The sequence below is a fragment of the Anser anser genome, assembly GCF_964211835.1.
Source record: "Anser anser genome assembly, chromosome: 1".
Taxonomy (NCBI): domain Eukaryota; kingdom Metazoa; phylum Chordata; class Aves; order Anseriformes; family Anatidae; genus Anser; species Anser anser.
Window position 1 is genome coordinate 1,530,026 of NC_139720.1, and position 24,941 is coordinate 1,554,966.

The 24,941-nt window shown below is 53.4% G+C and overlaps 2 protein-coding genes across 6 annotated transcripts; both read right to left on the reverse strand.

The window, feature by feature from the left end:
• Positions 1–1,782: 1,782 nt before the first annotated feature.
• On the reverse strand, positions 1,783–8,534 carry LOC310901341 (uncharacterized protein). Of its 2 annotated transcripts, none has more exons than XM_083840686.1 (20): positions 8,438–8,534; positions 6,958–7,104; positions 6,760–6,881; positions 6,547–6,655; positions 6,320–6,436; positions 6,071–6,138; positions 5,844–5,981; positions 5,506–5,688; positions 5,327–5,429; positions 5,099–5,240; positions 4,831–5,014; positions 4,629–4,728; positions 4,427–4,545; positions 4,263–4,300; positions 3,926–4,038; positions 3,682–3,830; positions 3,379–3,473; positions 3,013–3,091; positions 2,661–2,769; positions 1,783–2,390 (listed from the first exon to the last, which is right to left on the reverse strand). In XM_083840686.1, the coding sequence occupies exons 1-20, from the start codon at positions 8,493–8,495 to the stop codon at positions 2,317–2,319; spliced, it is 2,247 nt and encodes a 748-aa protein (XP_083696812.1). In that variant the 5' UTR covers positions 8,496–8,534; the 3' UTR covers positions 1,783–2,316. The 2 variants fall into 2 exon arrangements, with proteins under 2 accessions (XP_083696812.1, XP_083696811.1); XM_083840685.1 differs by having other exon boundaries at positions 5,506–5,691.
• A 2,352-nt stretch (positions 8,535–10,886) lies between these two features.
• On the reverse strand, positions 10,887–24,693 carry TMEM209 (transmembrane protein 209). Of its 4 annotated transcripts, none has more exons than XM_083809819.1 (16): positions 24,609–24,693; positions 23,488–23,546; positions 22,680–22,819; positions 22,506–22,564; positions 21,547–21,678; positions 20,408–20,646; positions 19,851–20,055; positions 18,989–19,164; positions 18,206–18,277; positions 17,005–17,101; positions 16,006–16,131; positions 15,454–15,551; positions 13,586–13,700; positions 13,393–13,490; positions 12,655–12,728; positions 10,887–12,047 (listed from the first exon to the last, which is right to left on the reverse strand). In XM_083809819.1, the coding sequence occupies exons 3-16, from the start codon at positions 22,814–22,816 to the stop codon at positions 11,993–11,995; spliced, it is 1,683 nt and encodes a 560-aa protein (XP_083665945.1). In that variant the 5' UTR covers positions 22,817–22,819; positions 23,488–23,546; positions 24,609–24,693; the 3' UTR covers positions 10,887–11,992. The 4 variants fall into 4 exon arrangements, with proteins under 4 accessions (XP_083665945.1, XP_083665946.1, XP_083665944.1 ...); XM_083809820.1 differs by having other exon boundaries at positions 23,488–23,543; positions 24,609–24,659; XM_083809818.1 differs by lacking the exon at positions 24,609–24,693 and having other exon boundaries at positions 23,488–23,771.
• Positions 24,694–24,941: the final 248 nt, after the last annotated feature.

A 24,941-nucleotide genomic window follows, 5' to 3' on the forward strand; every position in this document is an offset into this window, starting at 1 on the left:
ATTCCATCTTCACAAAGGGTTATTAAAATCCTCCCAGCCTGGCTCTCTGCTCCAGCTGACTCCTTAAAAGTGACTTAAGCGCAAGCTGGCTCCTTGTCCTCTGTGCTCCAGGGGGATCACAGACATGGGGCTGCGGGGAGCAGAACGCCACCGGTGCCTGCTGTGGCAGCACAGGGAATGTGTCCAGGATGTGTCCAGCCTCAGCCTAGCTCCAGCCTGACACCACTAACACCATCACATCATCTTTGCTCCAAATCAAGGGTGACGACAGGGGTGACTAACCAGGGTCCTGCCCAGCAGCTCACAGCACCATCCTTGATGTGCTCAGGGCTGGGCCATCCCCTCCAAGAGCTCCTGCTCCAGCCTCCAGCAGAGGCCACTGGGGCACCACAGGAGCTTCGTGCAGAGGCTTCGTGCTGGGACAGGGCTTAAAAAGAGAAACGGCTCCAGGCTTTTTTCACCCCCCTCCCCCCCCCCAGCTCCTGCTTTGGGTCCCTGCACCTTCAGCCCAGGCTGTGCCCAAATACACCCTGCTCCCTCTGAAGAGGGATTCCCTTCGCCCAACACCATACTTACAAGCAACAAGCAGAGCGATCCTGCCTCTGCCGGAGCAGGACCCGAGAGAGAAGGAAGGGATTCAGCTCCTCTGCTGGAACTGGTGGAAGAAGAGGAGGTGAGAGCACCCCTGAGGCTTCCCGGGATGGGGACAGGATGCACCTAGGGAAAAAGCCGTGTCAGAAGGGGGTTCACCAGCCAGCCCTGCTGCCGTCACCCCATGGCTTCCCTCTGCTGCCAGCAGCTGGCAGAGCGGCTCAGGGAGATGTGAGGTCTTTGGGGGCATCCCCACAGCACCCCACAGTCACTGCTCAGCCAGGGGCACGCATTCAGGTTGGTCTCAGATGAGACACAGGAGAATCTACCCGCTGCTGTCAGCTTCTGCCCTCCCATCCCACTTCTCCTTTTTGAAGTCCCATACCCTACCCCATGCTCGAGTCCATCTGCTGCCACCAGCCAACTCTATACTCAACAGGAGCCTTCCCAAACATCACATTAATATCTTTAAAGACAGCAGGATCGTCCACACTGATGCTATACCGGGAAAAGGAAGAGCTCAGAGCAGCATCTCCAACCACAAAGGAGCAGAGCAGAGGGACCCTGGGCTGCTGCCCGCTGCCTGCCCCCCTTCAGGCTGTTTCTGGCCCCTTTTCTCCTTTTGCTGCAGGACCTTTGAGTCCTGCACGCGTTGCATGCAGCGAGCGCTGCTCCCCTCCCGCTTCTTGTGCGGAGTACGTACGTCCCTGGGGAGCTACAAGGGGACGAGAGGGAAGGAGCATTTGGGCGGTGGGGTTTTCCCCCCCTTCCAAGCTCTGATTATCAACCTGTCCAAGTTACCTGCTTCGTACCTCTCACCTCGGCTGCTGGCGTTCCCCTTCAGAGGAAGGAGACCCCGTCACGGTGCCGCCGCCTCTCACCCCACGCGGCACCAAGGGGAAGCGGCTCAGAGCCTGGAGTGGCCCTGACCAGTTTTAAAGCCTCCGAGCAGGGACCCAGGGTGGTCACGCAGCCATCAGGAGGTCCTGGTGGCTCTTCACCCATCACACAGCGGGTGATCACCATGACGGGCGATGGACGAGCAGGATCTTGATGCCCCCAACCTCGGGGGTCCTGGGGGCAGCCCCGGTGGGCACCAAGCTGCCATCACCCCAAGAGCACCACTAACCTCGTTGGTGGGCGCGGAGGGGTCCAGACAGGCGACCGACGGCTCATTAAGGAGCGGGGAGCTTGTTTCTGATTCGTACAAAACTGCTTTAATGACAAAACAGCTGAAAAAAACCGTTTGGTGTGTTTCTGGTACCATCAAGGAGCCCTGTGTGATCCCCCAGGCCACGGGGAAGCCGGGATCACCCCGGCCCGAAGGGCGAGAGGCTCTTCTCAGGCACCTTCTCCCAGTGCAACACGTCCCGGGGAGGGGTCCATCCTCGAGACCACCCAGAAATGTCCTTCCAGACCCTCCCCGAGGACAATTTCCCTCCCAGCCATGTAGACATCGGCCAGGAATGCTTCTGTGAAGTGTTCGGGCCTTCAGGCTCCTCGGTTTGGGAGTTTCAGGAGCGATCCCGTTGCCACCACCTTCCCCACCACTGCAGCTCCATTTGTACCCCACAGGGGGGGAGAAAAAAAACAACCAGACAGCAGCAGGAGCTTCGGCTTCAAACAACGCCTCCAAAACCCCAAACCAGCCCGGCCAAGTCCCTGAGACGCCGGATAACGCCCCGGCGGGCGCCGACCCAACGTGGAGGCAGCCATGTCCAGGCCTCAGCAGCCGCTGGGCGACGGGGCGAAGAAATACACGGCCAGGAGGATGAAGTAGACCATCACCAGCACCGTGCCTAGGGAGACGGAGCGGGATGGGGTCGTTACTGCCTGCAGCAGAGAGGGAGCTTGCTTTTAAGGCCTTCTGGGGTGGTTTAAGGCCTTCTGGCGCACGCTGTAAGGGATCTGTGTGGCCTTTTAAAGTCCTGGTTAAGTCACTGCCACGCTGGGCTTGGAGCAGCGACAAGTGGTGACCCCCAGAGGTGGCTCTAGAAGCCCCCCACCCCGTTGTCACAGGGAAGGCGGGTGCACCAAGGCCCGCAGCAGCCCCGTGGGCCAGCGGTTACCTTGGAAGTAGTCGCATTTGCCATCCATGAAGATGTAGTTCATGAGCACCACGCTGAACATGCTGGCGTAGACGTGGAGGTCGCTGAAGACGAGCGTGAAGTTGGTCGGCTGCGAAGCAGAGAGGGTTTTTTTTTGGTGTTTGTGTTTATGGCCAACCAGCACAGCCCCACACCAGTTTGCGGGTCACCCTTTGCGCCCCCTCCACCACAAGTCCCCAGGGCTGGGGACAGCATCAGCCGAGGTAGGAGACATCTGAACCCACTTCCCCGTCACTGGAGGGATGGAGGGGACAGCTGCCATGGGGTGCTGCGTCCCCAGCCCCACCAGGGGAGGACACCCGGGGCTACTCACGTAGAAGATGGTGAAGAGCACCAGGATGGGGATCTGGAGCATGCAGACCTGGACGGCGATGCAGTTCCCGATCTCGATGCTGGGAGGACAGAGGGGTTAAAGGGGTTGAGCACCAGGTCTCTGGCAGCCCCTGGGAGCTCAGCTTGGGGTGAGGACAGAGCCAACCTCAGGAAAACAAATTGTGGAGCAGAACCTGGTTCTGGCCCCATTCCTCGTGGTTTTAAACCCACTTTAGAGCCCATACCTGCAGGCATCCGCCCTGCTGGCACCATGGAGCAGGGCAGCCCATCGCTGGCAGTGCTACGGGGCTGGGACGGGGCACGGGGGCTGCACTGGAAGAGGATACCCCAAAATCCATGCGCTCACCTCAAGCTCAGGTTGTTCTGCAGGGCAAACTGGATGCCGTTGACTATCTCTGGCAGCTCAGGCACCATCGCCAGCACGGTGACACCGATGAAGTACTGCAGGAAAAAAAAAGAGGTGTCAGTGCATGCTCAGATCCTGACCATATCTGAGCCCTGGGCAGCCACATCTCCCCAGCGCATGGAGCATCTCAGCATCTTCCCCCCCCCACAGATTTTGGGGCTCACGGCAGGTTCCTGGGCTGGAGGAACCATCTACAGTCCTCAGAGCCACCCAAAGGAGGCTCGTCACCTTCCCCACGCTCACCTGGGAGATGGTGGAGTTGGTGAGGATGGGGCTGATGTGCTCCGTGGCCAGGTCGGCGCAGGCCGACATGCAGAGGGTGGAGAGCAGGAGGATGACCAGAGCCCGCCAGCGGGACCAGTGGACCACGGCGCTGTGGTGGTGGCCGGGCACTGGGGGAAGAGAAGAGACTGGGTTGGACACCCTGGGGCGGTTGGACAGCCATCCGCGAGGCCGGGCATCGCGTGGTTTGTTTGGGGACACTCACTGTGACAGTCGCTGATGTGGATGTCGTAGATGTGCGAGTGAGTTTTCAGGGTGAAGAAGAGGCCGATGAGGTACGCGGCGGGGAGCAGGAGGGACACGGTGTACACCAGGGGCCTGCGGGATGAGGGTGCTCAGCGCCGCCGGGGTCTGGCTCAGAGACCCTGGGGCATCCCTGCACCAGCTGGGGATGCAGGTGCAGGATCAGACCCTCCCTGCGGTGGCGCAGAGGGACACCAGCCCCAGGAGGGATGCGGGGCAGCTCCAGGAGAGGAGCCAAAGCCCAACCAGGAGGTGCCACCCCAGCGAGGACAGACCTGTCCCCCCCCGGCCCTACTCACTGGACGTGGCTGTAGTAGAGGGTGCCGTTGTTCTCCATCTGCAGATGAAGAACATCGGTGAGGACACGGGGCTCGGGACAGCCCCGCTGCCACCGCCCGGCCCCAAAGCTGGAGCCGGGTGGGTTCAGAGCGTGTCCCCCCCCCACGCTGGTGGCCCTGCTCACCAGGTCAAAGTGACAGTTGTGGCAGAGGTAGTGGCCCAGCGGGTTCTGGGTGACGTTGTGGCACTCGCCACACACCAGCTTCCCGTACACCTTGGAGAAGAGCGTCGGGGCAAAGACGCCTGCGGGGACAGAGGGACACGGGGTGGGCGCCCACGCCGGTGGCACCCCACCGAGCTTGGGGACAGCCCTGTCCCCAACTCACCTCCAACGGAGAGGAAGAGCAAGGCCGAGCTGACGCCCGCCGAGCGGCTGTTGAAGCGCTGCTCCTGGTGCCGGATGCCTCCTATCACCATGCACAAACCCTTCGGGATGGAAGAAACCCCCCCCCAAAAAAAAAAATCCATCAGCGCTCAGCCCACCCGGCTGCCAGGCACGGCAGGGACCGGGCGCTCGCGGGGCCTCACCGGGATGAAGAGGACGCAGCCCACCAGCGTCCCCGTCAGCGCCGACTTGACGATCTCGGCGTAGCAGCGGTTGCCCTCGCGCGAGCCCTTGATGAGGGCCGTGATGTAGAAGGTGAGCTCCGTGATGGAGCCGAACGTGGCGTTCACCACCGCGCCCACCGCAAAGTTGCTCTGGGCCGAGATGCTGGAGACGGGGGGGAGGAGGACGTCAGAGGGGCCGTGGGGTGTCCCCACCTTACGGGGGACGTCCCCGTGTCCCCCCGCTCACCTGGCGATGGCCATCCCGATGTAGTAGGAGAGGGGCATGATGGAGAGCAGCGCCAGCGTGAACTTGACGGGAGAGCTCGTCAGGAGGTTGTGGCTGTCCACGTAGCCCAGCACCAGCGTCACCAGCACCAGCGGCAGCAGGTCTGGGGTGCTCGGTCAAGGACACGGCCCAGCTGGGGTGGGATTTGGGGTCACACCCCCCCCCCCACCCCGGGACAGGAAAGGATACTGACAGCGAAGACGTTGATGCCGTCCACGGCGTATTTGTAATAGTAGGGGTTGACGGCGCGGTAGCAGCACAGGATCACCTCCGCGTCCAGCGGCACCTCCGTCTGCAGAGGGACAGGTCGGTGACACCGCTCCTGGGCGTCCCTCCCCACCCCAAAACCCGTCCCAAACGGCACCCACCATCCTCAGGCGCCGGACGTGCACCCGCTCCGGGGGCAGCAGCAGGACGCGGGCGGCCGTGCGGGCGCTCAGCTTGGCCACGGGGATGAGGAAGACGAGGAGCCAGGCGGCGACGCACACCAGCCCGTGGGCCAGCGCCAGCACGGGGTACCCCAAGCACAGCCACGCCACGGTGCCGGCACGCTGCTGGGACAGGCATTTAGGGTCTGCCACCAAAGCACCCACCCCAGGGCAGCGGAGGCCACCCGTGGGTGCCATCCCTGCCACAACGGGGACCCCCGCTGTCCCCGAGCCCAGGAGGGGGGGAGGGTGTTATCGGGGCCAACACGGGGGCTCACCCAGTATCCTTCGTCAGCCCAGCAGCGTGGGCGCCAGCGGCGGGGCACGGGGCCACCGAGCAGGGCTGAGCTCTCCCCCGTGCCACTCGCCTCCGCGCCAGCCTCGCAGGCACCCAGCGCCCGGCGGGATTTGGGGGCCTGGGGGAGATGGGGAAGGGAAGTCAGGGTCCAGTTTGGGGGCGCCGGGGCCACCCCAATCAGGCCCCAAACGCGGGGCATGCCGTTACCTCTGCTTTCTGGATCACTTTGCCGAAGGGCCAGAGGAAATACCCGGCCAGGTCCCAGCAGAGCCGCCCTGCGGGGACACAAGCGTCAGCTCTGCTGGGGACACGTGTCCCCATCCCCCCCCCCAGCCACGGGGCCACCCCGCGGCGTGGGACCCAGAGGTTCAGCCCGTTGGGGATTCCAGCCACATCAGACCTCCGTGGCTCCCCAAATCCTTCCCGTGGGGGGGGGGTCCCCGATTCGGGACTCACCATAGGGAGCCCCCACGACGGTGACAAACATCAGAGCGGCCACAAGGACGTAGAGCAGCGAGAGCCACCAGCCGAAGAGCAGCAGGTAGAGGACGTTCCCAAACGTCACCGTGGACCCTGCAGGAGGGGCCGGGGGGGGGACACAAGCCAGATGGGACCGCCGTCACCTGCACCAGCTCCTCCATCCCAAACCCGTGCTGCCGAGGGGACGCCCCGAGGCCACCCACCTCCGGAGCCCCGGATGACGTTGAGGTCGGAGTAGAGCTCCTTGACGATCTCCGAGCGGTCCTCCCAGGGCCGCGCCGTCACGTGGCTCTTCCACTTCTTGAAGCCGAACTGCAGAGAGGGATTTTTGGGGAGGAGGGAAGGGTAAGGAAAGCCCCGCGCAGCCATACGGGGGCACCCAAGGGTGCCTCCCCACCCCCAGGGCGGGCGCCCACCTTGTAGTTGTTGGAGAGCTTGTTGGCCTCCACCACGTTCTCGGCCGTCAGGGTGGTTTTCACCACGCAGCTCTCGCAGACCTCCTCCGAGTGCTGCTGGCAGCAGGGCGGCGGGGACACGGCTGCGGGCGAGGCGGGGGCGTCAGGGGGCGCGGGACCACCCCCCCCGCAGCACCCCAAAACCCAGCACAGCCCTACCTGCGTGGCCGCGGGGCCGATGCTGGTGGTAGCCCAGGTCGCCCAGGTCCCCCTGCACGTTGTTGATGGCAGCGCAGCGGTGGTCGCAGAGGGAGCCCCGGCGCAGGGCGTCACCGTCGGCACGGGGCTCGGGGGGCTTGGGGACGTCTTGGGGGAAGGGAACGGGGTCGGAGTCACGCCGGGGCTGCAGCCTGACGGGGGGCTGCAGCGTGGGAAGCCCGGGGGGCTGGGCTGGAGGTCCCCAAACCCCATGGGGGGGGGGGAGCCACAGTGGGGCGAGGATGGGACCCCCACAGGGAGGTAAGGGGGGATCCCAGAGTGGGGTGAGGACGGGACCCCATAGGGGGGCAAGGGGGGATCCCTGAGGGGGGTGAAGACCCCAAAAGGGGGTAAGGAGGGACCCTCACAGTGGGGTTAGGGGAGATCCTGCAGTGGGGCAAGGACCCCCCCAGGGAGGTAAGGGGGGATCCCAGAGTGGGGTGAGGATGGGACACCCACAAGGAGGGTGTAAGGGGGGGGGATCCCGGAGTGGGGTGAGGATGGGACCCCAAAGGGGGACGTAAGGGGGGATTCCAGAGCACGGGGAGGATGGGACCCCCACGGGAGGGGGTAAAGGGGAATCCCACAGTGGGACAAGGACCCCACAAGGGGGTAAGGGGAGACCCTGCAGTGGGAAGAGAACAGGAGCCCCACGAGGGGGTGTAAACGGGGATCCTGGAGAGGGGTAAGGACCCCACAAGGGGGGGATCCCGGAGCAGGGTGAGGACAGGACCCCCACAAGGGAGTAAGGGGGGATCCCACAATGGGGTGAGGACCTCATAAGGACGCAAGGGGGGATCCTGCAGCGGGGTGAGACAAGGACCCCAAAAGAGGGGGTGTAAGGTGGGATCCCAGAGTGGGGTGAGGACCTCATAAGGGGGTAAGTGGGGACCCCCACAGAGGGGTAGGGGGAGATCCTGCAGTGGGGCAAGGACCCCACAAGGGGGTAAGGGGGGATCCCTGGAGAGGGGTGAAGACGGGATGTCCCCAGGGGAGCAAGGGGGGGGGGGGAAATCCCTAAGTGGGGTGAAGACCCCACAAGGCGATAAGGGGGGGATCCTGCAGTGGGGGGAGGACCCCACAAGGGGGGGATCCCGGAGCAGGGTGAGGACAGGACCCCCCCACAAGGGAGCAAGGGGGGGATCCCGCAGCGGGGCAAGGACCCCACAAGGGGCTAAGGGGGGGGATCCCGGAGTGGGGTGAGGATGGGACACCCACGAGGAGGGTGTAAGGGGGGGGGGGGATCCCGCAATGGGGTGAGGACCTCGTAAGGGGGTAAGGGGGGACCCTACACCAGGGTGAGGACCCCCCAGGGGGGGTGAGGGGGGGACCCTACAGCAGGGTGAGGACCCCACAGGGGGTAAGGGGGGGACCCCACACCAGGGTGAGGACCCCCCAGGGGGGTTTTAAGGGGGGGGGGGGGACACCCAGCACCGCTCACCCAGCGCATCCTGCGTGCAGCAGCGGCGGCGCCGCCCGGGCTCGCTCTCGGTGGCCATGGGGGGGGAGGGGGGGGGGGACAGCGGTACCGGGGAGGGGGGGGGCGGCAGTAGCGGAGCCCCCCCCGCCCGGCGGCATTTAACGGCCGGCGCCGGGCATGCGCCGGGCGCGCCCCCGGGAGCCGCCCCCGGGAGGGGCCGGGGCCGCAGCACCTGGGGGGGGGGGGGGGAACGGGGGGCGCGATGGGGCGGGGGGGGCACGGGAATGGGGCGCGCAGGGGATGGGGGGGCACGGGGGCCACGATTATCGGGGCGTGCAGGGCACCAGGGTGCGTGGGGATGGGGTGCGAGGTTTGTTGGGGGGCGCAGGGGATGGGGGGGCACGGGAATGGGGTCCATGATATATCGGGGTGCACAGGGCACGAGGGTGCTTGGGAATGGTATGTGTGGTTTATTGGGGTGCACAGGGGTTGAGGGCGCATAGGAATGGGGTCCACAGTGTATCGGGGTGCACAGGGCACAAGGGTGCTTGGGAATGGGGTGCGCAGCTTATCGGGGTGCACAGGGGTTGAGGGTGCATGGGAATGGGGTCCATGATTGTCAGGGTGTGCGGGGCACCTGGGGTGCACGGTTTATTGGGGTGCACAGGGAACAGGGGTGCATGGGAATGGGGTGCGTGGTTTATTGGGGGTGCACAGGGGATGGGGGTGCACGGGGTCCACGATTATCAAGGTATGCAGGGCACCAGGGTGCATAGGAATGGGGTGCATGATTTATTGGGGTGCACAGGGGTTGAGGGTGCATGGGAGTGGGGTCCATGATTATCAGGGTACACAGGGCACCAGGGTGCTTGGGTACGGGGTCCACGATTATCAGGGTGTGCAGAGCACAAGGGGGCTTGGGAGTGGGGTGTGAGGTTTATTGGGGTGCACAGGGGTTGGGAACGCATGGGAATGGGGTCCACGATTATCAGGGTGTGCAGAGCACCAGGGTGCACAGGAATGGGGTGCACGGTTTATTGGGGTGCACAGGGACTGAGGATGCATGGGAATGGGGTCCATGATTATCAGGGTGTGCAGGGCACAAGGGTGCTTGGGAATGGGATGCGTGGTTTATCGGGGTGCACAGGGGATGGGGGTGCATGGGAGTGGGGTCCATGATTATCAGGGTACACAGGGCACCAGGGTGCTTGGGAATGGGGTGCACAGCTTATTGGGGTGCACAGGGGATGGGGGTGCACGGGAATGGGGTCCACAGTTGTCAGGGTGTGCAGGGCACCAGGGTGCATTGGGGTGCGTGGTGTATCAGGATGCACGGGAAGCAGGGTGCACAGGGCTGGGGCACGCAGTGTCGGGGTGCAGTGTATCAGGGTGCAGGAATGGGGTGCGTGGTTTATTGGGGTGCATGGCATACTGGGCTGGGAGTTGTATGGGGATGGAGGGCATGGCTTATTGGGGCGCGTGGCAGATGCGGGGTGCAGGGGGCTGCAGCGTATTGGAGTGCATAGGAAGCAGGGTGCATGGGGTTGGGGTGTGCAGTGTATCGGGGTGTGTGATATATTGGGGTGCACAGGGGATGCAGATACAGGGGGATCTGGGATGCATGGGAATGGGGTGCAAGAATTACTGGGGTGCACAGGGTGCTGTGTGGTGTCCTTGGGGTGCGCGGGGCATCAGGGTGCATAGGGACCAGAGCACACGGTGTATTGGGGTACCCAGGAATTGGGATCCACGGGTACCTAGGATGCACAGGGAATGGGGTGCACGATGCATCAGGTGCACGGGAACTGGGGTGCGCAGAGAGCAGGGTGCAGGGATTATCGGGGCGCACGCTGCGTTGGGGCCCGGGGGGAGCGTGGCACACAGGAACCAGGGTGCAGTGGGGTTCACAGGGACCAGGGTGCTTGTTTTTTTGGGGTGCACAGGACCCCAAGAGCACGCAGGACCCAGGGGCAGCACGCGGGTTGTGAGGTTTCTTGGGGCCAGGCCCCTGGGGGTGTCCCTTGCTGAGCTGGGGACAGCCCCTGGCAGAGCAGGGGGCTGGCTTTTCTTGACAAACATCCATTTTTTGGTAAAAAAAAAAAATAAAATCTGCACAGAAGGAGGCTTTAGCATGTGATAGTAACGGAGCGCTGAGAGCTTGACTGTTCCTCCTCGGTAGCGTTTGTGCAAATCCCAATTAATTAAATTAGTGATGCTGAAGCACAGGAAAAACCCAAAGAGCTGTTCAATAAGGTGAACCCAATTAATCCAGGAACCAAATGAGCCCTTTTGTTGTCAGTCACCGGGGAGAAATCTGCATCTCCCCGCGGGGCAGAGGCACGAGGAGCAGGCAGCTCTTGGGTTTGGCTCGTGCCAAAAATCCGGCGCCTGCCCTGAGCCCACCACCAATTCCAGTTCCCCTTCCGGGTCAGCGCGTGACGTAGGCTGGCACAACGAAGGCAACCCGAAAAACAGGGTACAAAAATATATTTTCGTAACAAAACGCGGTACGCTTGGCTCCAGTGACAGGCCCGTGTAATTCTCCCTCCTCCACGTACAAAATGTTTTTTTTGGCAGTTTACAGTAACACCGGGGTCGGTCGGTCGCTGAGACAGAGAGGGAAACGAGGCGACATCCTTGCCTTAAGCCCACAAAAACCAAACAGCAATGAATTTTTATCCCTGTTTATAAAAATAACAAACTATGTACGCTTCTCAAACCCTGCTTTGCCAGAGCTCCAAACAGATTCTCCCCCATTCCCATGTAAAAAAGTTTTGTTTTTTTTTTTGGCAAATATTCCAGGACCCCTTCTTTGAAACAAAGGCTAGTGTTTTTCCCCAAAAGGTCCATTCCAAAGCGGGGCTGGGTTTACACTGCCTGGTCTCACAGCGAGATGCTGAAGCTGCGTGCCAGGCTGTATGGCCCCCAGAAGGAGAAGTTACTAGCAGAAAAGCTGATGAGAGGTTAAAAAAAATAATTTAAAAAATTAAAAAGCAAAGGCAGGGTAATGTCGCGGTTGTTCTCAAGATGCCCACAGTGTTTCATAGCTCATAAGACAGTCACATGTGCCTGGCACGCTTATTTTGCTTATAAAAATAAAAATATTTTTTAAAAAACACCTTACATACTGAAAGCGGCACGGTTTTCTCTTTCCTTTACAGCCACAACGCAGAGACCTGACACAACTGGCAGGGTCACGGCACCCAATCTGAGCAGCAGTCAGGGATAAAAATTAAAGTTTTTTCTTATCATCCTTAAAAATAGCAACAAAAACGGATCTGGCAGGGAACGGTACAAGCAACACAAACAGCAAAGGGCCTGCGAAGGGCTGGAAAGAGAAAACCTGCCTGGGATTCATATGTAGGAGCACTGCAACAACAAAACATTTTAAAGAATACGTTCACAAAACCCGCGGAGGAATTACAAACGCTTCCCCTCTGCCCACAAAGCAGAGCCTGAATTATCTCGTTTCAGAGGCCGTCTGTATTCAAGTCAGCGACATAACAATCCTGCTCTTGCCGGAGAAGCCAGATCAGATCATCGCTCTTCTGGCCTGGAATCCCGCCAGAGTTGTTGTTATTCTCCGAAAATCCACAGGACGTTGACTCCCGACAAGCCAAGATTTACACGCCTGCAGAAACAAAGTTATCGCAATCAAATGCGAGTAAATAAAAGCGCCTGTTCAAACCAGACGTTCGTTACAGAAACAAAAAAGCTGCCGCTTCCACGGTTCGGCCTTCCACCGCACCGGCAGGGATCGTGCCCTGCCCTGCAGCAAGCAGGGCACTTCCAGAACAAAGAGCTCTGAACAGAGGGCAAGTCAGGACGCCGCTTTTATTTCCCCCCGTGGCTTTCAGTGTATATTCCAAACACGACTTATTTTGCCAAAAACAAGAGGTTATGGCACGACGGCAGTATTTGTCCCCGGTTTCAACAGCGGAGCACCTCAGGCCAGAAAGCAGCAGTCTGGCTGCTGGGCGAGGCCACGGCTCCCTGGCACGGGCTCAACTACATTTTCCAGCAGCACAAGACCGAGAAAAGCACAAAACCTTCCCCCCGCCACCTTCTCCCACAAATAAAACGTACCTAATTTTATTTAAAAGCTGTTATTTCAAATGAGCTGATTTTAATATCATTAATATTGGAGCGATTTCAGCTCGAGGTGCCTTCAGACGAGGCACTTCCAACAGGACACCCGGCGTCTCGCCCACAGCACGACGGCGGCGCCGGGTACTCACCCGAGCATCCCGGATTCTTTTGTCTTTATGATGTACAGAAACATGAGCAAGGTGTGGAACATGTTGTTTCTGCCCTGGGTCCACGGAAAGAGAAAAGGGGTGAGAAATCGAGTCACTGATGAGGAATCCCACCAATAACTTCAGACAGGAAGCAGCTACGATACGGACATCACAAAATGGCACCGCAGTGTGTGTCGTTGGGCTTTTGGCCTTAATGCTTTACTTCTTTCCACCAGGCAAATCTCAGAAAAAAAAGCGCTTTTTGGCTGGAGTGTTATCCCCAAACACTCAGAAAGCAGAGATCCAAGCTACAGCCAGGGCTCAATATAAAAATCAAAATTTGTACCATCTCACTCTTTTCATTCTGAAGCTGAAAGCTTTCCCCCAGAATTCCTACGGACAAGCACCAGGCAGTGATGATGATGCACTGCACAGATTACATGGTTTTGTTTTTTTTTTGGATGATTTATTCTAAAATAAAAAATAAAATAAAATAAAAAAACAACAAGGAGCTACTGCCTAGGTACTTATGAACCTTAAAATAGGTATTACAGGTATTATTTAATACCAGACCAAGTACAACGTAGTGACCAAGGACCAAGCTAACGTCTGCTTTCTGCACTGAGAATGCAAACAGTCAACGTGCGGCTAGTTCCTAAAAACACCTGAAAACAAGAGGAAGAAAAGCCGATCTGCTGACACTCCTCTGACAGCAGGAAAACACTACGACCATCGTACCTTGGGCAGGTTGTAGACATGGCGCTGGTAGATCAGCTCGTAGTGGGGTGGGTTGATGCTGCTTTGGTAGATGCAAAACACGTTTTCATTCGAAGTGTCTGCGAATGAAAAGTTTAAGAGAAAAAAGGGGATTTCAAGGGTGCTGTCACGGTCCGAGCGGCAAGTTTAGCGAGCGCTCCGCAAATGCCAGTACCTGGTTTATCTGGCGTCTGAATGAAGTGCTGGGAAGTGAAGGTTTTGCCATCGGGATACTTGGGGTGAGGGGGCAGCCTGGAGTCAAGGTAAGTGCAGAACACGTGCATAATGATCTGGGTAAACACAAACAGATCGCACTTAGTGTCCTGAAAGAGACAAAGTGCTACGATACCTCGATACCTCGCCTTTCTTTCCTTTATCTCAGGCACTTGATAGTCCCTGGTTGCAACACTGACTTAACCCCGCTGTTTAGGACCATTTAAGCACCATTTCAGTGGCCCAAGCCTGCCGCTGGGGTGAAGACAAGCTTATTTTTTTTCTAGTAAAGGAAACAGCGTCAGGCACAACGTGACGAACTGATGCTGGATGTCAGGAGCTCAGCTCACACGCAAGGAATTTTATCCTGGCGTCTCGCAGAATTTGGCAAAGTCACGGATCTCATTATGTGGCATATCTGGGCCACAAACTACAAGCCATCTGCTTCAGAGATGGGTTTTCTTCTAGCTGCAAGGATTTGGCTTAGAAGAGCAGATTAATTAAGCAATTAATCTGCAGTTTTGCAAACACTACCCCTTATCTAGCAAATTTCTCCTTTTTGCTCAAAGCAGGCAAAACAAACATAATTGGAGAAACCTGAGATGCCCATGAGCCTTACTAACTACGCCAAGATTTTGGAATAAAGTCCTAGGAAGAATATCTGAGTACCCAACAGCGAGAACGCTGCACGTTCTGCATGTTTTAACCCAATTCTCAACATTTTACGTGGGCAATGTGACCAAATTACTCTGTAATTGATACTTTCTGTGTTATCTACAGCATGACCTTATCTAGAAGTTTATTATACTGCCCAATACTACCTATCTTACCTGGTTTTGATAAAAGACTGAATTTGAGGGTGTGATACTCTGTCTCGGGATCTTTAAACACTTCCAAGCTGTTCGGCTTGCTCTTAAGAGTTGCTCAGCAGCCAGTCACACTCACATATTTAATCATCTTCACAACGAGAAAAGTAAATCCTATTTCAAGGCTGATTTTGTCCAAGTTTGGCTTCCAGCAGCTGAATTTCATGACATCTTTGTCAGCAAGTTGTAAAGTTCTGACATTCAGATTTCCCATTGTATATTCTCCCAAGTAACTGAATATCCATATACAGTGGGGGAAAAAAAAATCACTAACTCTACTTTCAAATACAGAGTTTAACTGAAGGCTCACACTGCAAGGCCTGTTTCTACTTCCTGGATTGTTCTGTGGTTTTAGTATTTATTAATTAATTTAAGTTGGCTTTTCAAGTCATTGTTTACACGTAGGTCATGTTATCCTGACCTTTCAGATTAATGGGATAAGCACCCCTACAAGTCTCAAGTAAAATACGCAGTATCTTCAAATTTCTCCAAAAATATGGAATCAAGGAGCAGACATGCCACCCAATCTCCATTTTTCCCTTGTCCATTACAGTAAATAAAGTGAGAACAAGGTGCAAGCTTTCTCTTGCGTTAGAAATCACTAGATTTAGTTAAGGCACAAAGTTTGCTTTTTGTTTTTACATATAGCAAGAGAACTGCCCCAGCAAGACCCCTACCTGTCAGGCTGCTCCCCAGTTATCTCGGATTCTTTCAGATGAGTTTAAGTAAGAGGCTGGCCTAAGATTAAGATACTCAATTGCATTTTTGCAACAAACACAACGTCTAATCCCATTTGTATTATTCCCCATGTAATCTCACTGACTACAACGGGATTATCTGTGTGGTGATGAAAACAGGATTTTTACCGAGTTCCTCAAAAGACTTACTGGCCACCACCTCCAAAACCGATGCTGACAGGCAACCCACTTTAAGCAGCTGTACAGAGTTGTCTTCAAAAACTTACAGCAGAGTCGGTGGGCAGGTCAGTGTCCCACTTACGGCCTTTGAAATCCCCTCCTCTGTTCCATCGGAAAGAACTCATGCATCCGCCCTGAGAAAGCTCTGAAAGCAACAAGATTTATTCAGTTACTGGGGGTAAAGCATACGGGAGTGGTACTCTATGTTTCAGGGACTTCAAGCATATTTACAGCATACAAAATAGGAAAAAAAACAACTAATGAAATGCTTGTAAAGATATAAACGTAGGGGGAGCAAATTTACAGGACAATTTTTTTTTTGTAATTAACGAAGGGATTAAGTCCTGCACTTTACAACCCCAGCACACAGGAGGAACACAAGACAAAGCTTTTAAAAATATTAAAAACAGCTACATCCAAGCCCTGCATCATGATGTTGCTATAAAAATAGAAGGCTGTGAAGACGTCTCTCCCACTTAAAAGCAGCTCTCATCCCTGCGGCGCTTCAGCTGAGATGTTCAGACATCAGCGTCCCACACCAGCAGCGCCTGACTGCAGTAACTGAAGTCTTTTAACGTTAGCACAGCGACACCACGCACCTTTGATCCTTTCGACCAGGTATTCCTGGTTGGGTGTGAGATCCAGGTACTGCACGATAGCGTTCAGGGTCGGAATGAGCGGAGCTTTGACGAGCGCTGCCTGCTTCAGGCTGCTGATGCTGGCTTCTGCAACACGAGAACAGGCAGCACCCATCAGCAGCCACCCTTACAGGCCTCGATACAAAGAGCTCTCCTTTCTGGCCCACTATTTGAAGTCCTAGAAATACTTAACACGTGACGCAGCACCCTAAACGCTCCGTTCAAGGGCAGCGAAGTAGCGGACATCTGCTTTACATTACAGCAGGTAAAAGCTACGAAGAACCAACATCCACCTTGAAGGGCACAGGGAGAGCAACCAGGTGGAGGCGATCAGTTTTCCCCAGGCATCACAACAGAGGCAGCTCTTGAGCAGACACGACAGCCAGCCCACAAAAAGTTTTCATTTAAAGGCAGCAGACCAAAGCCTCTTCTTGCTGAAGGGGATATCAAATTGAAGTGACGAGAGAAGAAGTCCCTTCAGAATTGTATCGTCAAATGAAGAAGAGCTCTAGCTTATCAGAATTTTACCCAAGTAGTTCTTTCAGAAAGCAGCTAATTTTAAGGAAGAGTTTGGAAAGGCACGTAGTACTGGAAACAGAGCTTACAGCACATCTATCCTTAAAATGTTTTCTGACAGTTTAATGTACAATAATGGATGATAATTTGATCCTGTAATTCCTGAGGAGTAAGTTTAGGGGGGGGAAAAAAAGAGGTTTATGAATTTTATACGAGACAAAAATCACCATGCCTTCATCAGTATTTCCAGAAGTCCTTCGAAGAACCTTTCTTTCCAGCTTAATGAAATTAATGATGTGAAACAAGCCCACACCAACACACAATGGAAATGGAACAGTAGCCTCCAGCAAACTGAATTTAAATGGCACCCATTTGATGCCCCAGCTATGGAGTGTGCCTCCATCAGCCACCAACGAGAACCCCAAAGCTCCTGCTGCATCCTACCTCCGATCTGCAGCTCCGGACACCCCATTCTTCTCAGCTGAGTGCTCACAGACTCGATCTCTTGGACAAGCGGCACGAGAATAGTTTCATTAATCCACTAGGAAAGAAAAATGAAAAGTCAAAAGCTCGGAAGCAATGAGAATACCCTAAAAAAAAAACCCAAACCCTCAGCTTACACCCTACTCATTGTTACAATCACAAAAACGCTTACGAACAGGAACACTGAAACCAACCAAGGAGCACAGCAAGTAAATTAGAATGCCAACTTAGGCTGAACTTAAACGACTAATACCTTCTAAAAGGCCAGAAAAACCAATGTAAAGGAGTTAGGCAAACAAATCTCTAGCAAGTCCCAGATAAAGCTTTTCTGAACAATGAGGAAAGGGGCATTACGGAGCACAGCCCTTCGTCCATAAAGATAATTTATACTTAGATGGGTCAACTCCCTCTCAAACCGGTTTCAGGAAAACAAGGAGCTGATGACCACCCCACGTGGTATTTGTACGTGACAGGATTCGGGAAGCAAAGCAAGCTGGCCCTACTTTTTTGAAAAGATGCTCAGGAATCTGGTAAGGATCTCACACAGCCTTTACTTTTCACCCACCTCGTTACTATTTTTCTTTTAAATAAGCAAACCCACATACTTGAAAGATGTTAATGACCACAGGGGATTCAAAGTTGGATTTACTAATTACATTGCCATCGTGTGCAACTAAATCTCTGCTATAGCAGGTCCTAGTGATAAGATCAAGATTTTTAGCTTTTATTTTCATTACACTGCTCAGGATTGTCAGAAAAAATCAACTTTTGGGTTGGAATTTTCCGTGCTTTGAGCCGAGGAGAACAAGTTTGAAACGCTGCAGAAACATTAACTCAGCCATCTGAGCTCCCAAAAGGAAAAACAAATCTTGTCCTATCTAAGATGCTTTTTTTTTTTTTCTGCTTGTCATTCGAAGGAGGCTAAACTTTACAACCGCATAATTTCCAGGCCACAAAGCACCTAGGTCAGGTTGCAAACACATCTCAGTACTCCCTTCTCGCAACCGTGCTGTCATTATCTCCTTGCACAAGCCCACCCCAGTCCCCAAACAGAGGGCGCAATTCCTCCCGCCGCCCTAGGCGCACAGGGGAGGTGGAGGCACTTTTCCACTCCTCTCTGCCTGTTTTTAAAAGCCACGCAGTCCTCGGGGACAGGACTTACGTTTCTGAACTTAGCGGTCCAGGAATCCATGTGATCAAGTAGCTGTCGATTCATCGTCACCCGCGCCCAAACCTATCGAAAAGACATTATTATACGGTAACACCAAAGGAGTTTCTAGGGGCTAAAATATTCTCTCGTACTAACTACAGCACGTAATTCAAATCACATGTTCCCAAATTCATGTGTCTGCTGGCTGCATCATGACTTCTACAGCAGCTTAAATACTACACTCCTGCTCTTTATTCACGGGACAATGCCCGTGCAGGAGTCCAAAATAATTTTTAAGCTCTCAGTTCTGCTAAGATAACATTGGTCTAAACTGTAGGATAGATTTGAAAGGTATTCAAATTAGGAAGCTGCATTAGGTTTAGGTAAAAAATAATAAAAAAAATTGATCAAATTTAATTGAAGACATAAATGTTACTTCTTCAAATCAGACTTCTTTGAAATGCGAGTGTGAAGAATGTTTTATATCCTTCAGATATACACAATACACACAAATATACAGATCCACTTTAAGTCAATTTTTACGTCACACATATATTTTATCCAGAGCACTCCTTGCTTTCCAAGGGAAAAATCATTTTTCAACGACAACTCGGAATTTGAAATGTCCCTTTAGAGTGACACGGAACTTACAAGCTGTATGACGATGGGTTAAATGCTACAGGATTTCTCTCTCTCTCTCCAACATTTCTGATACAGCTCAAATCCAAACTGTTGGATGAAGCTGTTTATTTTAGACCTATTTCTTTCCCTTGGCTACCTCGCTGCTGAATTTACCTCTTCTGCAGCCTGTTTCGAGCTCAGATCAGCTTCATCTTTGTGTGCTGATGGAGCCTGGGACCTGCAAGCCAGCTGATACTGGAACTTTCTCAGAATCTGCACGTAGTCTCCCATGGAACGGCTGTAGTTCCAAAACGTTGGGCTGCTGGAAGGAGAGCTGGAATCCGAACTTCCTGAAACGAACCATGCATGTACAATTATGGCCAAGTAACTCTGGAAGCAACAGCACAGGCAGTAAATAGGTCAGCGTAGCAAGGCTTTGATTAGAGACACAAACACAAATTACCCTGAACACACACACACACCGAAGCCAGTTTGCCTAAACACTGATTTCATTCTTTATCACGATAAGCATTGTCCCTGTCCAGGACAAGAACCGCCCGCAGGTAATTCACTCTTTATCTGCAATGCCTTCTCCCCAGGATATACCTCTCATCGAGGTGATAAAGCTTTTTGTCATGGTCCCCCCCAGCCAACCCACGCTCCGACATAACCCATCAGCACACACTTCAATGAAGCCCAATGCTCCGCTCAGCAGCACTTATCCCACCCATACGAAGGATTTTAGATCCTTTACAACGGGACATAAGGGGTTGGAGCAAACTTTCTGAAGCTCCTAAGCCATAGGGACGTCTAGAAATTACGGCGTTCTACCTCATGTCTTAATTATCCAGTAGAAGACTAAACTTTTCAACCTTTACCAGGTTCACAGGTGATACCATACGTGAGTTGGGTTTAGTTTCTAGTGCTTTCTGCTGGAGTCCTTCACAACTTTCTTCCTCTGCAAAAGCACCTCTTGCATCCAAGCAACACCCTCTCACTGCCAAGCTTTTCATATCATATCGTTCTGTTTATTTACCCAGCTGAACTCGGTGCTGTTTCTCTTCTTCGCTTCGAAGGAAGGTGTCCAGTGACTTGAGGTCTGTCATGTAGTCTTCTTTGCCAGTAGGAGAATTATACAGAATGGGTGAGGAGCGGTACCGAGACCTCAGCCCTCCGCCTTCCATCGGTCCGATACTCGCGGGGTGCGGCGATCCACTAGGAGATGGGCTGAAGCTGGACATCTTTGGCAAAGGAAAGCAGACAGTTGTGTCTATGGGACAGAATTCCACTTTGATTCGCAAACTACATTAATATAAGAGACTCTTGTTCAGTTGCGCTTTCTTTTTAGCTGCTCTGTATTTACATTTTAGTTTCTTATTTTTGCTTTGTCCTGAAACAAACCAGCTACTCTAAAATAAAGAGAAACCAGAGAAAGAGGACAAATCCCGATGGGACAATTTTACATCCACCTTACAAGCGGAGCACACACACGTCAGCACAACTCTGCTACCTGCTGTTCACCTTCCATGGCACAACACAAGGACACGACGAGCAAATCCAACCTTCACCTTTTGGAGCTGCCTCGCTCGTTACCTTGCTGTAGCTGCTGCTTGGCAAGTAGGTGAGGTTACTGCTGTAGGAAGCGCTGTTGTTCGACAGAGCCTGCAGCTGAGGGCTGTACCCTGTGATACAACCGGTCGCAAACTTGGGGCTGGCGCTTGGGGAGCGGGACGGGCTGTAACTCAGCACGCTCTGCCCCTGGATCGGAGGAGAAGGCGTCGAAGAAGGGACTTTCTTTGCTGCCAGCTCACGGGGTGGAGTTGTCTGTACCGCTGCAAAAGGGAAAAAAAACAGAATTACTGTTGTGGATGCAACAGCAACAAACCTCCCTCCTCCCTGTAAATGCATGCACATAATACTATTGTAAGGCAATTTTATAAAGGTGCTAGAAGGAACATTAGAAAGATCTGAACCCCCCAAAACTCTGCAGTCAAGCCACTGACAGAAGAAAAAGGAAGGCTGAGACTACAGGATTTGTACTGTGCTGTGGTCACGGGTCTCAATTTCACGTTTCAGTTAACGCTACCAGGCACCCTGCATAACCTATTTCATCAGCTCCTCTACCTGCATACTTTACGCATCTTTAGTATATGGAAAGTTTTCGCATATCCGTGCAAACGATCCGTGAGCTGTGGTGATACAGCACTACTGCCATCCACGTACCCTTCTGTAGGGCCACACCACCGGACTAGCATTCTGCTCCTGCTGTATTTACCTTGTCAGCTTCTGCTGGACTTGAGAAATTTGCTGTAGTGTTCACCTTTCTGAGCGACTGCTCTCTAGGCTGTCATTTTCAGACTTCACACCGGTACCTGTCTGTCCCTCTGATTTGGTTCTTTACCCCATGTCATATAACTGGGATATTAAAATTAAATATAAACCTGCACTCTGTCTTGCTCCCAGTCCCACGTACAGGTTACTAATTCCTCGTCCAGCCTCACAATACTTGAGTTTTTTGCAGTCCTTCAGCAGCCAGCTATCCTGCCCCTTTATTTACCGTGCATTTCCCCTCCAGTTCTCACAAACACTCAAATTTCCACTTGATGTTCTGAGTTTGAATAAGCTGCAGATAACTGAGCTTACTGCTCGTCTCAGACGGGGTAGTTCAGAACTCACTTCACTACAGAATCGGGCACCAGAGAAAGGCAGCCAGAGACGCTCATCACACCCACCTGCATTCTGCAGCCCCAGCAGGGTCTGCTGTCCGGGGCTCATCACCAAGCTCGTTGGTGCCACCGTGTATTTGAAGTACCTCCAGAAATCAAATAAGGCGTTCAGGCTGAACAAAGAGGCAAGCGCAAGCTCTAGAAAAATCACAGAAGCTTTTACGATACTGGGTAGTTTGAGCACGGGGAATAATACAAGTACGTGCCTTAGAAGAAACAGGAATATGCTCATTAAAAATATGTCATTATCGGTGCTTCAGGTAAGTGCCAGCTTGGGCAAGGATGTAAGATTTCTTCACCTTCTTACACAAGAAACATCGGAGGTAATTTTTCTTTCTACACTGACATTAATCCATATTGCTAAAGATATTATTTTTAATGGAAGGTTATTTCCCAAAAAGGACAAACTACTGCAACAGTTTCACACTTTCTCAAATACCTTCTGACAAATCACCACTTGTCTCATGATTTTTCTCTCCCTCTTGCTCCTTTTCATCCTCTAGTTGTATTTGATACATCTAGCTTAGAGTCTACTCACCTGAAACAAATTTTAATTATTGGGAAACACCACGTATACCACGAGGTAACACAGCAGTAAAATCTGCAGGGTTATCCAAAGCCTTTAACATTAGACACATTAGCCAGACTTAAGGAACCAAATGAGCTCTTTGTGCCCTTCAAGATGTAAGTAAGAAAACTGTTGTCACTCTTTACTTGTCACTAAAAAATGATACGATCCCAAAAGTTTCACGGAGGAAAAACAAAGTTTGGGTGCAAAGAAAAGAGAAGGAAAAGGAGAGAGGGGAGAGAGCGAAGGGGGGGGGAGAGGAGAAAGAAGAGAAAGAAGAAAAATGCTGGCTCAAAAATAACATCTCTGTCAAGAAAAGTGACAGCTGAAAACAAAAAAGAAAAGAAAAAAAAAGAAGAGAACCCTGAAAATTAATTTAAACGCTGCAGCAACTCACCAATATACCAGAGGGGCCAGTATGTTATGTTGTAATAGGAGCTTATGAGTTTTCCAGTCCTGAAAAGAAAACCAGTAAGTTACCTTTTAGCAGCAATTGGGTCCAAAGAAACATTTAGGGATGAGCAAAGCAGGATGCTTTGCTCGTTTGTGTCGGATATGCCAATCAACACACATTTCAGTGTATATCATGCCTGCAACAGACACGTTAAGGAGTCCCCAGGCCAAGACCACCTTCCGGGCCTCCGTCTCCTTCCTCATCTTGATGGTCCTGTCAATGAGGGAAGTCGCCGGACTCTGTTCCGCCGTCATGACCTGTAACAGCAAACACAGAGGAACGACAGAATCTGTCAGCTTTTACACAGTAAGGTTCTCAGTCAGCATACAAATAAAGAAAAATGAGTAACCCAAAACAAACTATATAATTTGGCTTTACCTTTAGACCTTGGGTCGTTTAGTGAATACAAAAAAGGGCACAGATTCTTTTTACCACGTACAAATTGTTTATATTTCTCCAGTGAATCCTGCTGTCAGCACCAGCACCTCGTCACTGCGAGGCAGCACCCGTTTTCTCCACCGAGGTGCCGATGAAAGGAGACAGACAGAACCCAGCCTCATTTTGTAAAGGTAACATCCCGCAGAGATAAGGGGCAAAGCTCCCGTCTTCTCCGAGCAAGGGAGAAGCTTTTCTAGGGAAAATTCCCACTCCCGCTGGGAGGCAGAAATATTTTCTGACTGTAAAGCAGCCTCCTGCCAGCCGGTACATCCCAACGCTCCCTTGACAACTTACTACCTTTACGCCCCAAAACGCCTCATCACGTGAAAGAAATAACACCGGGGACTTTTTCCGCCAGCCCTGCCACCAAAGCTTGCCATTCCAACCTGCCGCTCGCTTAAAAACTCGTTATTTAGTTCTTCACTAGATGGGAACTCGAACGATTTGGGTTTGGGGATGAATACTTCAACCGAACGTCGCTTCCTACCAAAATCACGTTCCTGCCGCTTACTGGTGGGGTTCAGAGGCAACGCAGGACCACGACTACTGGAAGAATTGTACAAGAACACGGAATATAAAATAAATATATATGATATATATAAACGTAATGAAATTATACAAGTTGCCTGGGATAGCTTGGGAAAGTTTTTCACGTGGTTTGAGCCCTGAGGTTTCTCTCCCCGCACTGAAAACAGCGGCAGCCCGAAGCACAGACCCTTAATTTCCTTCTCACTTCCCAGCATCTCCCCCTGACCTACACCCTCCTGCAGATCCCCCAAAAAGCAGACCCCCCCCCCAAAAGCAGGCCCCTCCCAAAAAATAGCAGAACCCCTCCCAAAAAATAGCAGACCCCCCAAAAAATAGCAGAACCCCCCCTAAAAAAAAAGACCCTCCCCAAAGAAGACCCCCCAAAAAAGCAGAACTCCCCCAAAAAAGCAACCCACAAAAAAGAACCCCCCCCAAAAGGAGCAGAATCCCTGCCAAAGGAGCAACCCCCCCCCCACCCCCCCGCCGTGAAAAAAGAACCCCCCAGGAAAAAACAGACCTCCCCCAAAAAAGCAACCCCCCAAAAAAAACAGCAGAACCCACAAAAAGTATATGCCAACAAAAGAGCAAAACCCCCAAAGAAATCAGAAATCCCCCCCAAAAAAGCAGAAATCCCCCCCAAAAAAGCAGAAATCCCCCCCAAAAAAGCAGAAATCCCCCCCAAAAAGCAGACACCACCAGCCCCCCCCAAAAAGCAGACCCCCCAAAAAAGCAGAAATCTCCCCAAATCAGACCTCCCCAAAAAGCAGAAATCCCCCCCAAAAAGCAGACACCACCAGCCCCCCCCAAAAAGCAGACCCCCCAAAAAAGCAGAAATCTCCCCAAATCAGACCTCCCCAAAAAGCTGAAATCCCCCCCAAAAAAGCAGAAATCCCCCCAAAAAAGCAGACCCTCCCTCCCAAAAAGCAGACACCACCAGCTCCCCCCAAAAAAACAGACCCCCCCAAAAAAGCAGAAATCTCCCCAAATCAGACCTCCCCAAAAAAGCTGAAATCCCCAAAAAAGCAGAAATCCCCCCCAAAAAGCAGCCCCCCCCCCCCCGGGCCCGCTCCCAGCCCGCACCGCCACGGCCGCGCCCCCTGCGCCTGCGCCGACGGCGCCGCGCGCGCAGCGATGACGTCAGGGGCGCGTTGCCATGGCGACGGCCCCGCCGCGCAGCATGGCGGGCGGGCCGGGGCGCGTGAGGCGGGCGGCCATGTTGGCGCCGCTGAGGTGCGAGGCGTGAAAAGGTTGAAAAAAAAAAAGAGTATAAAACACAAAATGTGGAACATAGTAAGCCGAAGGGATTGATGACTTGCTCAATTGTAAGGGCCTCGTGCGATAAGACTCAGGTTTAGCCCCAAAATCGAGGCTGAAGAAGGAACACGGTGCCCAAAGCAGAACTTAAATGATTAA

Coding starts and splice junctions, on each gene's coding strand:
- LOC310901341 (XM_083840685.1), bottom strand. CDS start 8,495: ATGGCCACCGAGAGCGAGCCCGGGCGGCGCCGCCGCTGCTGCACGCAG. Junction 3,474..3,681: donor CCAACTCCACCATCTCCCAG/GTGAGCGTGGGG, acceptor TTTTTCCTGCAG/TACTTCATCGGTGTCACCGT. Junction 3,092..3,378: donor CAGAACAACCTGAGCTTGAG/GTGAGCGCATGG, acceptor CTGTCCTCCCAG/CATCGAGATCGGGAACTGCA.
- TMEM209 (XM_083809819.1), bottom strand. CDS start 22,816: ATGACGGCGGAACAGAGTCCGGCGACTTCCCTCATTGACAGGACCATC. Junction 15,552..16,005: donor CCTGGTCGAAAGGATCAAAG/GTGCGTGGTGTC, acceptor TGTTGCTTTCAG/AGCTTTCTCAGGGCGGATGC. Junction 13,491..13,585: donor TCAGACGCCAGATAAACCAG/GTACTGGCATTT, acceptor TTTCATTCGCAG/ACACTTCGAATGAAAACGTG.